General features: G+C 50.7%; 1 protein-coding gene across 1 annotated transcript in view; it reads left to right on the top strand.

Moving 5' to 3' along the window:
- Positions 1-18,174, top strand: part of LOC139394482 (intermembrane lipid transfer protein VPS13B-like) — a 173,880-nt gene that overhangs the window by 100,154 nt on the left and 55,552 nt on the right. Inside the window, exons 6-7 of the mRNA XM_071142556.1 lie at positions 12,605-12,839; positions 18,098-18,174. The exon at positions 18,098-18,174 is cut by the window's right edge and continues 144 nt beyond it. Coding sequence (XP_070998657.1) covers positions 12,605-12,839; positions 18,098-18,174 — 312 coding nt within the window. The remainder of the gene's footprint in view (positions 1-12,604; positions 12,840-18,097) is intronic.

Below are 18,174 nucleotides of genomic sequence, written 5' to 3'. Positions count from 1 at the left end.
TAGACCTGGTGTTAGTCAGTCCTTCCTATAGACCTGGTGTTAGTCAGTCCTTCCTATAGACCTGGTGTTAGTCAGTCCTTCCTATAGACCTGGTGTTAGTCAGTCCTTCCTATAGACCTGGTGTTAGTCAGTCCTCCCTATAGACCTGGTGTTAGTCAGTCCTTCCTATAGACCTGGTGTTAGTCAGTCCTTCCTATAGACCTGGTGTTAGTCAGTCCTTCCTATAGACCTGGTGTTAGTCAGTCCTTCCTATAGACCTGGTGTTAGTCAGTCCTCCCTATAGACCTGGTGTTAGTCAGTCCTTCCTATAGACCTGGTGTTAGTCAGTCCTTCCTATAGACCTGGTGTTAGTCAGTCCTTCCTATAGACCTGATGTTAGTCAGTCCTTCCTATAGACCTGGTGTTAGTCAGTCCTCCCTATAGACCTGGTGTTAGTCAGTCCTTCCTATAGACCTGGTGTTAGTCAGTCCTTCCTATAGACCTGGTGTTAGTCAGTCCTTCCTATAGACCTGGTGTTAGTCAGTCCTTCCTATAGACCTGGTGTTAGTTAGTCCTTCCTATAGACCTGGTGTTAGTCAGTCCTTCCTATAGACCTGGTGTTAGTCAGTCCTTCCTATAGACCTGGTGTTAGTCAGCTCTTCATATAGACCTGGTGTTAGTCAGTCCTTCCTATAGACCTGGTGTTAGTCAGTCCTTCCTATAGACCTGGTGTTAGTCAGTCCTTCCTATAGACCTGGTGTTAGTCAGTCCTTCCTATAGACCTGGTGTTAGTCAGTCCTTCCTATAGACCTGGTGTTAGTCAGTCCTTCCTATAGACCTGGTGTTAGTCAGTCCTTCCTATAGACCTGGTGTTAGTCAGTCCTTCCTATAGACCTGGTGTTAGTCAGTCCTTCCTATAGACCTGGTGTTAGTCAGTCCTTCCTATAGACCTGGTGTTAGTCAGTCCTTCCTATAGACCTGGTGTTAGTCAGTCCTTCCTATAGACCTGGTGTTAGTCAGTCCTTCCTATAGACCTGGTGTTAGTCAGTCCTTCCTATAGACCTGGTGTTAGTCAGTCCTTCCTATAGACCTGGTGTTAGTCAGTCCTTCCTATAGACCTGGTGTTAGTCAGTCCTTCCTATAGACCTGGTGTTAGTCAGTCCTTCCTATAGACCTGGTGTTAGTCAGTCCTTCCTATAGACCTGGTGTTAGTCAGTCCTTCCTATAGACCTGGTGTTAGTCAGTCCTTCCTATAGACCTGGTGTTAGTCAGTCCTTCCTATAGACCTGGTGTTAGTCAGTCCTTCCTATAGACCTGGTGTTAGTCAGTCCTTCCTATAGACCTGGTGTTAGTCAGTCCTTCCTATAGACCTGGTGTTAGTCAGTCCTTCCTATAGACCTGGTGTTAGTCAGTCCTTCCTATAGACCTGGTGTTAGTCAGTCCTTCCTATAGACCTGGTGTTAGTCAGTCCTTCCTATAGACCTGGTGTTAGTCAGTCCTTCCTATAGACCTGGTGTTAGTCAGTCCTTGAACAAGTAGTTTAATTAAGAAATTAGGTCCTGGGGGGGGGGTGGTATAAGGTAAATATCCCACAGCTAAGGGCTGTGTCCAGGCACTCCGTGTTGCGTTGTGCGTAATAACCATACCACACCCCTCTCTGGCCTTATTCCTTAACGACTTGTTGAACTTCCCCGTGACCTCCTGAGAGAGTTACAGAGAGTTGGGGTAGAGATATAACACATGAGAATTAGACCACTTTGCCTTTCAGATACTAGTTGTGTCGCAGCCCTTAGAGTTGTGCCTCCTGTGTCCACGGTGGACACATCTGCCTCTTCCACAACTTTTAACCCCAAAATGGGAGACATTTTCACTCTCCTATTATGGTAAAAACCAAAACACTGATGTTGTTGTTGTTGTTGTAATCACTGAATGTTTTTGGTCATTTTGGCGTAATAGAACTCTGTGCTTTTCCACCAGCCAGGCATCTGATGGAACGGTCCAAACTCCCTTCACCTGCCTGACCTTTACCCCCCCCACAATCCACACCTGTCACTTCTCAGTAGGGGAGATGGTCCATGTACCCCACTCCTTCCAAAACTCTGTTTATTGGCCTGTCGCTGAGCTGTTAAACACAATTATCTCCAATACCCAATGACCTTGTACCATATTTTACCCCTGTAGCTAGCTCTTTCCATAGGAACACACAGTGTCCAGATTACCCTGTAGCTAGCTCTCTCCATAGGAACACACAGTGTCCAGATTACCCCTGTAGCTAGCTCTCTCCATAGGAACACACAGTGTCCAGATCACCCCTGTAGCTAGCTCTCTCCATAGGAACACACAGTGTCCAGATTACCCCTGTAGGTAGCTCTCTCCATAGGAACACACAGTGTCCAGATTACCCCTGTAGCTAGCTCTCTCCATAGGAACACACAGTGTCCAGATTACCCCTGTAGCTAGCTCTCTCCATAGGAACACACAGTGTCCAGATTACCCCTGTAGCTAGCTCTCTCCATAGGAACACACAGTGTCCAGATCACCCCTGTAGCTAGCTCTCTCCATAGGAACACACAGTGTCCAGATTACCCCTGTAGGTAGCTCTCTCCATAGGAACACACAGTGTCCAGATTACCCCTGTAGCTAGCTCTCTCCATAGGAACACACAGTGTCCAGATTACCCCTGTAGCTAGCTCTCTCCATAGGAACACACAGTGTCCAGATTACCCCTGTAGCTAGCTCTCTCCATAGGAACACACAGTGTCCAGATTACCCCTGTAGGTAGCTCTCTCCATAGGAACACACAGTGTCCAGATTACCCCTGTAGCTAGCTCTCTCCATAGGAACACACAGTGTCCAGATTAACCCTGTAGCTAGCTCTCTCCATAGGAACACACAGTGACCAGATTACCCCTGTAGGTAGCTCTCTCCATAGGAACACACAGTGTCCAGATTACCCCTGTAGCTAGCTCTCTCCATAGGAACACACAGTGTCCAGATTACCCCTGTAGCTAGTTCTCTCCATAGGAACACACAGTGTCCAGATTACCCCTGTAGCTAGCTCTCTCCATAGGAACACACAGTGTCCAGATTACCCCTGTAGCTAGCTCTCTCCATAGGAACACACAGTGTCCAGATTACCCCTGTAGCTAGCTCTCTCCATAGGAACACACAGTGACCAGATTACCCCTGTAGGTAGCTCTCTCCATAGGAACACACAGTGTCCAGATTACCCCTGTAGCTAGCTCTCTCCATAGGAACACACAGTGTCCAGATTACCCCTGTAGCTAGCTCTCTCCATAGGAACACACAGTGTCCAGATTACCCCTGTAGCTAGCTCTCTCCATAGGAACACACAGTGTCCAGATTACCCCTGTAGCTAGCTCTCTCCATAGGAACACACAGTGTCCAGATTACCCCTGTAGCTAGCTCTCTCCATAGGAACACACAGTGTCCAGATTACCCCTGTAGCTAGCTCTCTCCATAGGAACACACAGTGTCCAGATTACCCCTGTAGCTAGCTCTCTCCATAGGAACACACAGTGTCCAGATTACCCCTTTTAGCTAGCTCTCTCCATAGGAACACACAGTGTCCAGATCACCCCTGTAGCTAGCTCTCTCCATAGGAACACACAGTGTCCAGATTACCCCTGTAGCTAGCTCTCTCCATAGGAACACACAGTGTCCAGATTACCCCTGTAGCTAGCTCTCTCCATAGGAACACACAGTGTCCAGATTACCCCTGTAGGTAGCTCTCTCCATAGGAACACACAGTGTCCAGATTACCCCTGTAGCTAGCTCTCTCCATAGGAACACACAGTGTCCAGATTAACCCTGTAGCTAGCTCTCTCCATAGGAACACACAGTGTCCAGATTACCCCTGTAGCTAGCTCTCTCCATAGGAACACACAGTGTCCAGATTACCCCTGTAGCTAGCTCTCTCCATAGGAACACACAGTGTCCAGATTACCCCTGTAGCTAGCTCTCTCCATAGGAACACACAGTGTCCAGATTACCCCTGTAGCTAGCTCTCTCCATAGGAACACACAGTGTCCAGATTACCCCTGTAGATAGCTCTCTCCATAGGAACACACAGTGTCCAGATTAACCCTGTAGCTAGCTCTCTCCATAGGAACACACAGTGTCCAGATTACCCCTGTAGCTAGCTCTCTCCATAGGAACACACAGTGTCCAGATTACCCCTGTAGGTAGCTCTCTCCATAGGAACACACAGTGTCCAGATTACCCCTGTAGCTAGCTCTCTCCATAGGAACACACAGTGTCCAGATTACCCCTGTAGCTAGCTCTCTCCATAGGAACACACAGTGTCCAGATTACCCCTGTAGGTAGCTCTCTCCATAGGAACACACAGTGTCCAGATTACCCCTGTAGCTAGCTCTCTCCATAGGAACACACAGTGTCCAGATTAACCCTGTAGGTAGCTCTCTCCATAGGAACACACAGTGTCCAGATTACCCCTGTAGCTAGCTCTCTCCATAGGAACACACAGTGTCCAGATTACCCCTGTAGCTAGCTCTCTCCATAGGAACACACAGTGTCCAGATTAACCCTGTAGCTAGCTCTCTCCATAGGAACACACAGTGTCCAGATTACCCCTGTAGGTAGCTCTCTCCATAGGAACACACAGTGTCCAGATTACCCCTGTAGCTAGCTCTCTCCATAGGAACACACAGTGTCCAGATTACCCCTGTAGCTAGCTCTCTCCATAGGAACACACAGTGTCCAGATCACCCCTGTAGCTAGCTCTCTCCATAGGAACACACAGTGTCCAGATTAACCCTGTAGCTAGCTCTCTCCATAGGAACACACAGTGTCCAGATCACCCCTGTAGCTAGCTCTCTCCATAGGAACACACAGTGTCCAGATTAACCCTTTAGCTAGCTCTCTCCATAGGAACACACAGTGTCCAGATTACCCCTGTAGCTAGCTCTCTCCATAGGAACACACAGTGTCCAGATCACCCCTGTAGCTAGCTCTCTCCATAGGAACACACAGTGTCCAGATTAACCCTGTAGCTAGCTCTCTCCATAGGAACACACAGTGTCCAGATTAACCCTGTAGCTAGCTCTCTCCATAGGAACACACAGTGTCCAGATTACCCCTGTAGGTAGCTCTCTCCATAGGAACACATAGTGTCCAGATTACCCCTGTAGCTAGCTCTCTCCATAGGAACACACAGTGTCCAGATTACCCCTGTAGCTAGCTCTCTCCATAGGAACACACAGTGTCCAGACTACCCCTGTAGCTAGCTCTCTCCATAGGAACACACAGTGTCCAGATTACCCCTGTAGCTAGCTCTCTCCATAGGAACACACAGTGTCCAGATTACCCCTGTAGCTAGCTCTCTCCATAGGAACACACAGTGTCCAGATTACCCCTGTAGCTAGCTCTCTCCATAGGAACACACAGTGTCCAGATTACCCCTGTAGCTAGCTCTCTCCATAGGAACACACAGTGTCCAGATTACCCCTGTAGCTAGCTCTCTCCATAGGAACACACAGTGTCCAGATTACCCCTGTAGCTAGCTCTCTCCATAGGAACACACAGTGTCCAGATTACCCCTGTAGCTAGCTCTCTCCATAGGAACACACAGTGTCCAGATTACCCCTGTAGCTAGCTCTCTCCATAGGAACACACAGTGTCCAGATTAACCCTGTAGCTAGCTCTCTCCATAGGAACACACAGTGTCCAGATTAACCCTGTAGCTAGCTCTCTCCATAGGAACACACAGTGTCCAGATTACCCCTGTAGCTAGCTCTCTCCATAGGAACACACAGTGTCCAGATTACCCCTGTAGCTAGCTCTCTCCATAGGAACACACAGTGTCCAGATTACCCCTGTAGCTAGCTCTCTCCATAGGAACACACAGTGTCCAGATTACCCCTGTAGCTAGCTCTCTCCATAGGAACACACAGTGTCCAGATTACCCCTGTAGCTAGCTCTCTCCATAGGAACACACAGTGTCCAGATTAACCCTGTAGCTAGCTCTCTCCATAGGAACACACAGTGTCCAGATTACCCCTGTAGCTAGCTCTCTCCATAGGAACACACAGTGTCCAGATTACCCCTGTAGCTAGCTCTCTCCATAGGAACACACAGTGTCCAGATTACCCCTGTAGCTAGTTCTCTCCATAGGAACACACAGTGTCCAGATTAACCCTGTAGCTAGCTCTCTCCATAGGAACACACAGTGTCCAGATTAACCCTGTAGCTAGCTCTCTCCATAGGAACACAGTGTCCAGATTACCCCTGTAGCTAGCTCTCTCCATAGGAACACACAGTGTCCAGATTACCCCTGTAGCTAGCTCTCTCCATAGGAACACACAGTGTCCAGATTAACCCTGTAGCTAGCTCTCTCCATAGGAACACACAGTGTCCAGATTACCCCTGTAGCTAGCTCTCTCCATAGGAACACAGTGTCCAGATTACCCCTGTAGCTAGCTCTCTCCATAGGAACACACAGTGTCCAGATTACCCCTGTAGCTAGCTCTCTCCATAGGAACACACAGTGTCCAGATTAACCCTGTAGCTAGCTCTCTCCATAGGAACACACAGTGTCCAGATTAACCATGTAGCTAGCTCTCTCCATAGGAACACACAGTGTCCAGATTAACCCTGTAGCTAGCTCTCTCCATAGGAACACACAGTGTGCAGATTACCCCTGTAGCTAGCTCTCTCCATAGGAACACACAGTGTCCAGATTACCCCTGTAGCTAGCTCTCTCCATAGGAACACACAGTGTCCAGATTACCCCTGTAGCTAGCTCTCTCCATAGGAACACACAGTGTCCAGATTAACCCTGTAGCTATCTCTCTCCATAGGAACACACAGTGTCCAGATTACCCCTGTAGCTAGCTCTCTCCATAGGAACACACAGTGTCCAGATTACCCCTGTAGCTAGCTCTCTCCATAGGAACACACAGTGTCCAGATTACCCCTGTAGCTAGCTCTCTCCATAGGAACACACAGTGTCCAGATTAACCCTGTAGCTAGCTCTCTCCATAGGAACACACAGTGTCCAGATTACCCCTGTAGCTAGCTCTCTCCATAGGAACACACAGTGTCCAGATTACCCCTGTAGCTAGCTCTCTCCATAGGAACACACAGTGTCCAGATTACCCCTGTAGCTAGCTCTCTCCATAGGAACACACAGTGACCAGATTACCCCTGTAGCTAGCTCTCTCCATAGGAACACACAGTGTCCAGATTAACCCTGTAGGTAGCTCTCTCCATAGGAACACACAGTGTCCAGATTACCCCTGTAGCTAGCTCTCTCCATAGGAACACACAGTGTCCAGATTGACTCAGATTACCCCTGTAGCTAGCTCTCTCCATAGGAACACACAGTGTCCAGATTACCCCTGTAGCTAGCTCTCTCCATAAGAACACACAGTGTCCAGATGACCCCTGTAGCTAGCTCTCTCCATAGGAACACACAGTGACCAGATTACCCCTGTAGCTAGCTCTCTCCATAGGAACACACAGTGACCAGATTACCCCTATTGCTAGCTCTCTCCATAGGAACACACAGTGTCCAGATTGACTCAGATTACCCCTGTAGCTAGCTCTCTCCATAGGAACACACAGTGTCCAGATTACCCCTGTAGCTAGCTCTCTCCATAGGTACACACAGTGTCCAGATTACCCCTGTAGCTAGCTCTCTCCATAGGAACACACAGTGACCAGATTACCCCTGTAGCTAGCTCTCTCCATAGGAACACACAGTGTCCAGATTGACTCAGATTACCCCTGTAGCTAGCTCTCTCCATAGGAACACACAGTGTCCAGATTGACTCAGATTACCCCTGTAGCTAGCTCTCTCCATAGGAACACACAGTGTCCAGATTGACTCAGATTACCCCTGTAGTATTACAAACCACCTCATGTCAAACTGTCATTTCACTGTGTGGCCCTGAGCATCAACCCTACTGTGAACCACGGGCTCTGTTCTCCTCTTCTCTCTCCCCTCTGACTGTGAACCACAGACTCTGTTCTCCTCTTCTCTCTCTCCCCTCTGGCCATGAAACACAGTAACACACATTTTCCATTGTGAATCAATGCGTGGTCATGGTACAACGACTGGACACAAACACCACGGCTTTGACAGGGGAGGAGAGGAGAGAGAGGGGGGGGGGGGAGTTAGAGAGAAATATAGAGAGAGAGAGATGGGGGGAGAGAGAGAGGGGGGGGGAGCAAGAGAGAGAGAGGGAGAGAGAGAGAGAGAGAGAGAGAGAGAGAGAGAGAGAGAGGGGGGGGGAGCAACAGAGAGGGGAGAGAGAGAGAGAGAGCGCAAGGGAGAGCTGGTGTAACAGAGATGCTGTCATTGGTTTTGGCAGTGGTCTCAGCAGTTGATATTCTGACATCAGGCTGTTTACACTCTCTTCTCTTCCCTCTGGTTGAATCTGTTCGTACAAGCACCACAGGCATAGAGCTCTTTCTCTCTCTCTGTTACTCTCTCTCTCTCTCTGACTCTGTCTCTCTGTCTCTCTGACTCTCTCTTTCTCTCTGACTCTCTCTGACTCTCTCTGACTCTCTCTGTGACTATCTCTCTCTCTCTGAATCTCTATTTCTCTCGCTGACTCTCTCTATCTCTCTCTCTGACTCTCTCTGACTCTTCCACCCCCCCCCCCCCCCCCCTTCATTAACAGCACAACCTCAGGGAGACCCAGGAGCATGTCCTGGTCTCCCAGGGTGACTTAGGGGCTGAGGGAGTCCTACCTGTTAGTTCTAGTCCTACCTGTTAGTCCTAGTCCTACATGTTAGTCCTAGTCCTACATGTTAGTCCTCCTACCTGTTAGTTCTAGTCCTACCTGTTAGTCCTACCTGTTAGTTATAGTCCTACCTGTTAGTTATAGCCCTACCTGTTAGTCCTACCTGTTAGTCCTTGTCCTACCTGTTCCTCCCCACACTCTGAATGTGGGAGATAGTGACTGTGACAGAAGCCCTCCATGGTGACTGTGACTGAAATACTCCACGGTGACTGTGACTGAACCCTCCATGGTGACTGTGACTGAACCCTCCATGGTGACTGTGACTGAACCCTCCATGGTGAATGTGACTGTAGCCTACATCGTGACTGTGAATGTGACTGTGACTGAAACACTCCACGGTGACTGTGACTGAAACACTCCACGGTGACTGTGACTGAACCCTCCATGGTGACTGTGACTGAACCCTCCATGGTGACTGTGACTGAACCCTCCATGGTGAATGTGACTGTAGCCTACATGGTGACTGTGAATGTGACTGTGACTGAAACACTCCACTGTGACTGAAACACTCCACGGTGACTGTGACTGAACCCTCCATGGTGACTGTGACTGAACCCTCCATGGTGACTGTGACTGAACCCTCCATGGTGACTGTGACTGAACCCTCCATGGTGACTGTGACTGTAGCCTACATGGTGACTGTGACTGAGCCCTACATGGTGACTGTGAATGTGACTGTGACTGAAACACTCCACGGTGACTCTGACTGAAACACTCCACGGTGACTGTGACTGAACCCTTCATGGTGACTATGACAAAAGCCCTCCATGGTGAATGTGACTGAACCCTCCATGGTGACTGTGACTGAAGCCTCCATGGTGACTGTGACTGAACCCTCCATGGTGACTGTGAAGCCCTTCATGGTGAATGTGACTGAGCCATCCATGGTGAATGTGACTGAACCCTCCATGGCGGCTGTGACTGAAGCCCTCCATGGTGACTGTGACTGAAGCCTCCATGGTGACTGTGAAGTCCTCAATGGTGAATGTGACTGAACCCTCCACGGCGGCTGTGACTGAAGCCCTCCACAGTGACTGTGACTGAAGCCCTCCATGGTGAATGTGACTGAAGCCCTCCATGGTGACTGTGACTGAAGCCCTCCATGGTGACTGTGACTGAAGCCCTCCATGGTGACTGTGACAGAAGCCCTCCACAGTGACTGTGACTGAAGCCCTCCATGATAACTGTGACTGAAGCCCTCCATGGTGACTGTGAATGAACCCTCCATGATAACTGTGACTGAAACCCTCCATAGTGACTGTGACTGAAGCCCTCCATGGTGACTGAAGCCCTCCATGGTGACTGAAGCCCTCCATGGTGACTGTGACTGAAGCCCTCCATAGTGACTGTGACTGAAACACTCCACGGTGACTGTGACTGAACCCTCCATGGTGACTGTGACTGAACCCTCCATGGTGACTGTGACTAAACCCTCCATGGTGACTGTGACTGAACCCTCCATGGTGAATGTGACTGTAGCCTACATGGTGACTGTGAATGTGACTGTGACTGAAACACTCCACTGTGACTGAAACACTCCACGGTGACTGTGACTGAACCCTCCATGGTGACTGTGACTGAACCCTCCATGGTGACTGTGACTGAACCCTCCATGGTGACTGTGACTGAACCCTCCATGGTGACTGTGACTGTAGCCTACATGGTGACTGTGACTGAGCCCTCCATGGTGACTGTGACTGAACCCTCCATGGTGACTGTGAATGTGACTGTGACTGAAACACTCCACGGTGACTCTGACTGAAACACTCCACGGTGACTGTGACTGAACCCTTCATGGTGACTATGACAAAAGCCCTCCATGGTGAATGTGACTGAACCCTCCATGGTGACTGTGACTGAAGCCTCCATGGTGACTGTGACTGAACCCTCCATGGTGACTGTGAAGCCCTTCATGGTGAATGTGACTGAGCCATCCATGGTGAATGTGACTGAACCCTCCATGGCGGCTGTGACTGAAGCCCTCCATGGTGACTGTGACTGAAGCCTCCATGGTGACTGTGAAGTCCTCAATAGTGAATGTGACTGAACCCTCCACGGCGGCTGTGACTGAAGCCCTCCACAGTGACTGTGACTGAAGCCCTCCATGGTGAATGTGACTGAAGCCCTCCATGGTGACTGTGACTGAAGCCCTCCATGGTGACTGTGACAGAAGCCCTCCACAGTGACTGTGACTGAAGCCCTCCATGATAACTGTGACTGAAGCCCTCCATGGTGACTGTGAATGAACCCTCCATGATAACTGTGACTGAAACCCTCCATAGTGACTGTGACTGAAGCCCTCCATGGTGACTGAAGCCCTCCATGGTGACTGAAGCCCTCCATGGTGACTGTGACTGAAGCCCTCCATAGTGACTGTGACTGAAGCCCTCCATGGTGACTGTGACTGAAGCCCTCCATAGTGACTGTGACTGAAACCCTCCACGGTGACTGTGAATGAACCCTCCACGGTAACTGTGACTGAAGCCCTCCTTTTTAACTGTGGGAACTGGGATTACACCCTGTCTGTGTTTCCCCCCCCTGCCTCAGATTAGTGACCTAAACTACCTCACGCCGCACACAGGAAAAGCACATATTTCCTTATTCGTGATTGATCTGCGCTCGCCATAGATGGCCTCACGGGCAGTTACCACCGTGAGTTACCCAGTGTTTGTTTCTCTGTATTCTGTGGCTTTGAACAGTGTCTCTTTGAACAAGAGAAAAACTTGACACAATGCGGAGAGATTAGTTTTGTACGGGTCAGATTTAGGAGCGAAGGGACATGTGCGTTTCCATTACACCAGTTGTTGTCCTTCTGAGAAGTTTCAACCAGCCTTGCCGTGTAAACACTGAGACGGCACAGAGTTCATGGTCTGTTGAAGACTAAGTTACTCTGGTACAGAAACCCCCCTACCCTGCTCCTCACAGCTCCTCCCTGCCCCTCCCTGCTCCTCACAGCTCCTCACTGCTCCTCCCTGCTCCTCACTGCTCCTCCCTGCTCCTCACTGCCCCTCCCTGCTCCTCACTGCTCCTCACTGCTCCTCCCTGCTCCTCACTGCTCCTCCCTGCTCCTCCCTGCTCCTCCCTGCTCCTCACTGCTCCTCCCTGCCCCTCACTGCTCCTCCCTGCTCCTCCCTGTTCCTCCCTGCTCCTCAAGCTGTTGTTGTGTTGTATGTATTCATTTGATGCACAGTTCTAATGGTGCACCATCTCTCTTCTTCTCTCTCCTCCTCTTCCTCTCTCTCCTCTTCTACTCTCCTCCTCTTCTTCTCTCTCCTCCTCTTCCTCTCTCTAATCATCTTCTCTCCTCATCTTCCTCTCTCTCCTCTTCTTCTCTCTGCTCCTCTTCTTCTCTCCTCCTCTTCCTCTCTCTCCTCTTCTTCTCTCCTCCTCTTCCTCTCTCTCCTCTTCTCTCCTCCTCTTCCTCTATCTCCTCTTCTTCTCTCCTCTTATTCTCTCTCCTCCTCCGCTTCTTCTCTCCTCTTCCTCTCCTCTTCTTCTCTCTCTCCTCTTCTTCTCTCCTCCTCTTCCTCTCTCTCCTCTTCTCTCCTCCTCTTCCTCTATCTCCTATTCTTCTCTCCTCCTCTTCTTCTCCCCTCCTCTTCTTCTTCTCTCTCCTCCTCTTCTTCTCTCCTCTTCCTCTCTCTAATCATCTTCTCTTCTCCGCTTCTTCTCTCCTCTTCCTCTCTCTCCTCTTCTTCTCTCCTCTTCTTATCTCCTCCTCTTCCTCTCTCTCCTCTTCTCTCCTCCTCTTCCTCTATCTCCTCTTCTCTCCTCCTCTTCTTCTCTCCTCCTCTTCTTCTTCTCTCTCCTCCTCTTCTTCTTCTCTCCTCATCCAGTTGGATCTCCAGTCATGCTGTGTGTTCCTCCCCAACGACAGCCTCCCCTCTCCCAGCACCATTATCTGTGGAGACATCCCCGGTACTGTCCGTAGCTGGTACCACAACCAGGCCACCATGCCTGGGACTCTGGTAGTCTGCCTGCCCCATATCACTGTGCTGTCTGCTGGACACAAATACATGGAGCCCCTGCAAGACCTCCCCTTCATGGTGTCCAGGCCCATACTGGAGGAAGGTAGGTTATTACATGTTATTACACCTGTTATAACACCTGTTATAGCAGGACCTCCCCTTCATGGTGTCCAGGCCCATACTGGAGGAAGGTATGTTATTACACGTTATTACACCTGTTATAACACCTGTTATAGCAGGACCTCTCCTTCATGGTGTCCAGGCCCAGACTGGAGGGAGGTGGTTATAACACCTGTTATAGCAGGACCTCTCCTTCATGGTGTCCAGGACCAGACTGGAGGGAGGTTGTTATAACACCTGTTATAGCAGGACCTCTCCTTCATGGTGTCCAGGACCAGACTGGGGGGAGGGAGGTTGTTATAACACCTGTTATAGCAGGACTTCTCCTTCATGGTGTCCAGGCCCAGACTGGAGGGAGGTTGTATTCTGAATCGTATATGGGAGGTTGTTATAACACCTGTTATATGTTTTAAGTGAAAAGTCAGGGCTTGTCCAAATGCCAAAAGACACAGAACATTAAAATCAGAACCAAATGAGCCCTAGCTGTCCCAAATCAGAACCAAATGAGCCCTAGCTGTCCCAAATCAGAACCAAATGAGCCCTAGCTGTCCCAAATCAGAACCAAATGAGCCCTAGCTGTCCCAAATCAGAACCAAATGAGCCCTAGTTGTCCCAAATGAGCCCTAGCTGTCCCAAATCAGAACCAAATGAGCCCTAGCTGTCCCAAATCAGAACCAAATGAGCCCTAGCTGTCCCAAATCAGAACCAAATTAGCCATAGCTTTCCCAAATCAGAACCAAATGAGCCCTAGCTGTCCCAAATCAAAACCAAATGAGCCCTAGCTGTCCCAAATAAGAACCAAATGAGCCCTAGCTGTCCCAAATCAGAACCAAATGAGCCCTAGCTGTCCCAAATCAGAACCAAATGAGCCCTAGTTGTCCCAAATGAGCCCTAGCTGTCCCAAATCAGAACCAAATGAGCCCTAGCTGTCCCAAATCAGAACCAAATGAGCCCTAGCTGTCCCAAATCAGAACCAAATTAGCCCTAGCTTTCCCAAATCAGAACCAAATGAGCCCTAGCTGTCCCAAATCAAAACCAAATGAGCCCTAGCTGTCCCAAATAAGAACCAAATGAGCCCTAGCTGTCCCAAATCAGAACCAAATGAGCCCTAGCTGTCCCAAATCAGAACCAAATGAACCCTAGCTGTCCCAAATCAGAACCAAATGAGCCCTAGCTGTCCCAAATCAGAACCAAATGAGCCCTAGCTGTCTCAAATCAGAACCAAATGAACCCTAGCTGTCCCAAATCAGAACCAAATTAGCCATAGCTTTCCCAAATCAGAACCAAATGAGCCCTAGCTGTCCCAAATCAAAACCAAATGAGCCCTAGCTGTCCCAAATCAGAACCAAATGAGCCCTAGCTGTCCCAAATCAGAACCAAATGAGCCCTAGCTGTCCCAAATCAGAACCAAATGAGCCCTAGTTGTCCCAAATGAGCCCTAGCTGTCCCAAATCAGAACCAAATGAGCCCTAGCTGTCCCAAATCAGAACCAAATTAGCCCTAGCTTTCCCAAATCAGAACCAAATGAGCCCTAGCTGTCCCAAATCAAAACCAAATGAGCCCTAGCTGTCCCAAATAAGAACCAAATGAGCCCTAGCTGTCCCAAATCAGAACCAAATGAGCCCTAGCTGTCCCAAATCAGAACCAAATGAACCCTAGCTGTCCCAAATCAGAACCAAATGAGCCCTAGCTGTCCCAAATCAGAACCAAATGAGCCCTAGCTGTCTCAAATCAGAACCAAATGAACCCTAGCTGTCCCAAATCAGAACCAAATGAGCCCTAGCTGTCCCAAATCAGAACCAAATGAGCCCTAGCTGTCCCAAATCAGAATCAAATGAGCCCTAGCTGTCCCAAATCAGAACCAAATGAGCCCTAGCTGTCCCAAATCAGAACAAAATGAGCCCTAGTTGTCCCAAATCAGAACCAAATGAGCCCTAGCTGTCACAAATCAGAACCAAATGAGCCCTAGTTGTCCCAAATCAGAACCAATTGAGCCCTAGCTGTCCCAATTCAGAACCAAATGAGCCCTAGCATGTCCCAATTCAGAACCAAATGAGCCCTAGCTGTCCCAATTCAGAACCAAATGAGCCCTAGCTGTCCCAAATCAGAACCAAATGAGCCCTAGCTGTCCCAAATCAGAAACAAATGAGCCCTAGCTGTCCCAAATCAGAACCAAATGAGCCCTAGCTGTCCCAAATCAGAACCAAATGAGCCCTAGTTGTCCCAAATCAGAACCAAATGAGCCCTAGCTGTCCCAATCAGAACCAAATGAGCCCTAGCTGTCCCAATCAGAACCAAATGAGCCCTAGCTGTCCCCCTAAACGTCTGGAACATGGACATGAGGAAGAGGACATGTTGAACACTTTGGGATGCTTGTGGTTGTATTCCTCATTTACCTTGAGAAATGACAGATCACCGGTCTAAGTTTCGAGACTGTTAGTGTGTGTGTGTGTGTGTGTGTGTGTGTGTGTGTGGTGTGGTGTGGTGTGGTGTGGTGTGTTGTGTGTGTGTGTGTGTTAGATCGATATGTAGTACCGCTGTCTCTACATGTGGTGAAGGTGAGGTTGACATAACCATGTCTATTCCTCCTCTAGAACATTCCGCCGTGCTCTCTGACAGAAAACGGGGGGACCCTGTTTTTATTTTTTTTCAACTCCCTCGCTGGCTAAATGACATCAGAGTTGGGCACACACAGATTAACACAAAAACCCTCAGAACAAACACTTACATCAGCGGTCTGTCAGTGTAACAGTTAAAAGAACCGACCCGTGGGTCTGGTAAATCATTCCCTGGCTTTGAAGGGCTCTTCATCTCTCATGGTTAATGCCCCGGATCAGAGCTAGCTGGGCTGCCTGGTAGAGATGTAGCGTGGCCGTTGCCTGGGGAAACGGGCTCTCTCCTTGTGTGTCTCTCTCTCTCTCTCTCTCTCTCTCAGGGAAACGGGCTCTCTCCTTGTGTGTGTCTCTCTCTCTCAAGGAAACGGGCTCTCTCCTTGTGTGTCTCTCTCTCAGGGAAACGGGCTCTCTCCTTGTGTGTCTCTGTCTCAAGGAAACGGGCTCTCTCCTTGTGTGTCTCTCTCTCTCAGGGAAATTGGCTCTCTCCTTGTGTGTCTCTCTCTCAGGGAAACGGGCCATGTGTGTGTGTGTGTGTGTGTTGTGTGTGTGTGTTTAGATGTTGGACTCTCCACGCCTCCTCCTCCCCTACCAGCCAACAGTAATATGTTAGACTCTGAGGACCGTGAAACCAGGGTGGTCACCCTTAAATCAGGAGATGCCTGTCTGTCTCTGCCAACTGGGACCAGGCCCACCTTACTGTCTGGCCTGGCTGCCTGACATTGTCTCGGCCAACTGGGACCAGGCCCACCTTACTGCCTGGCCTGGCTGCCTGTCTCTGTCTCTGCCAACTGGGACCAGGCCCACCTTACTGTCTGGCCTGGCTGCCTGACATTGTCTCGGCCAACTGGGACCAGGCCCACCTTACTGCCTGGCCTGGCTGCCTGTCTCTGGCTCTGCCAACTGGGACCAGGCCCACCTTACTGCCTGGCCTGGCTGCCTGTCTCTGTCTCTGCCAACTGGGACCAGGCCCACCTTACTGCCTGGCCTGGCTGCCTGTCTCTGTCTCTGCCAACTGGGACCAGGCCCACCTTACTGCCTGGCCTGGCTGCCTGTCTCTGTCTCTGCCAACTAGGACCAGGCCTACCTCACTACCTGGCTGCCTGTCTATGTCTCTGCCAACTGGGACCAGGCCCACCTTACTGCCTGGCCTGGCTGCCTGTCTCTGTCTCTGCCAACTGGGACCAGGCCCACCTTACTGTCTGGCCTGGCTGCCTGTCTCTGTCTCTGCCAGCTGGGACCAGGCCCACCTTACTGCCTGGCCTGGCTGCCTGTCTCTGTCTCTGCCAACTAGGACCAGGCCCACCTTACTGCCTGGCCTGGCTGCCTGTCTCTGTCTCTGCCAACTAGGACCAGGCCTACCTCACTACCTGGCTGCCTGTCTCTGTCTCTGCCAACTGGGACCAGGCCCACCTTACTGCCTGGCCTGGCTGCCTGTCTCTGTCTCTGCCAACTGGGACCAGGCCCACCTTACTGCCTGGCTGTCTGTCTCTGTCTCCGCCAACTAGGACCAAGCCCACCTTACTGCCTGGCCTGGCTGCCTGTTTCTGTCTCTGTCTCTGCCAACTAGGACCAGGCCCACCTTACTGCCTGGCCTGGCTGCCTGTCTCTGTCTCTGCCAACTAGGACCAGGCCAACCTTACTGCCTGGCCTGGCTGCCTGTCTCTGTCTCTGCCAACTGGGACCAGGCCCACCTTACTGCCTGGCCTGGCTGCCTGTCTCTGTCTCTGCCAACTAGGACCAGGCCCACCTCACTGCCTGGCCTGGCTGCCTGTCTCTGTCTCTGCCAACTGGGACCAGGCCTACCTCACTACCTGGCTGCCTGTCTCTGTCTCTGCCAACTGGGACCAGGCCTACCTCACTACCTGGCTGCCTGTCTCTGTCTCTGCCAACTGGGACCAGGCCCACCTTACTGCCTGGCTGCCTGTCTCTGTCTCTGCCAACTGGGACCAGGCCCACCTTACTGCCTGGCCTGGCTGCCTGTCTCTGCCAACTGGGACCAGGCCCACCTTACTGCCTGGCCTGGCTGACCCTAACCCTAACCCCTCTATGGCTCCAGTAGTGATGATTCTATGCAAAATGTCCTTCCTGAAGCCTCATCCTAAGTGTCAGCACCTGCTTCCTGTTGTCCTTCCTGAATCCTCATCCTAAGTGTCAGCACCGGCTTCCTGTCGTCCTTCCTGAAGCCTCATCCTAAGTGTCAGGACCTGCTTCCCGTCGTCCTTCCTGAAGCCTCATCCTAAGTGTCAGCACCGGCTTCCTGTTGTCCTTCCTGAAGCCTCATCCTAGGTGTCAGCACCGGCTTCCTGTTGTCCTTCCTGAAGCCTCATCCTAAGTGTCAGCACCGGCTTCCTGTTGTCCTTCCTGAAGCCTCATCCTAGGTGTCAGCACCGGCTTCCTGTTGTCCTTCCTGAAGCCTCATCCTAAGTGTCAGCACCGGCTTCCTGTTGTCCTTCCTGAAGCCTCATCCTAGGTGTCAGCACCGGCTTCCTGTTGTCCTTCCTGTCTCTCTGTGTTAACCCTGTCTCTCTCCCTCCCCCCCTGTCTCTCTCCCTCCCCCCTGTCTCTCTCCCTCCCCCTGTCTCTCTCCCTCCCCCCTGTCTCTCTCCCTCCCCCCTGCCCTGCCCAGGTGATGCCTTCCCGTGGACCATAACCCTGAGCCAGTTCAGTGTGTACACCCTGTTGGGTCAGCAGCGGTCTCTGAGT

Source organism: Oncorhynchus clarkii, unplaced genomic scaffold (assembly GCF_045791955.1).
Source record: "Oncorhynchus clarkii lewisi isolate Uvic-CL-2024 unplaced genomic scaffold, UVic_Ocla_1.0 unplaced_contig_10305_pilon_pilon, whole genome shotgun sequence".
Taxonomy (NCBI): domain Eukaryota; kingdom Metazoa; phylum Chordata; class Actinopteri; order Salmoniformes; family Salmonidae; genus Oncorhynchus; species Oncorhynchus clarkii.
The sequence above is the reverse complement of the archived record's forward strand: the minus strand, read 5'-3'. Positions and strand labels throughout refer to the sequence as shown.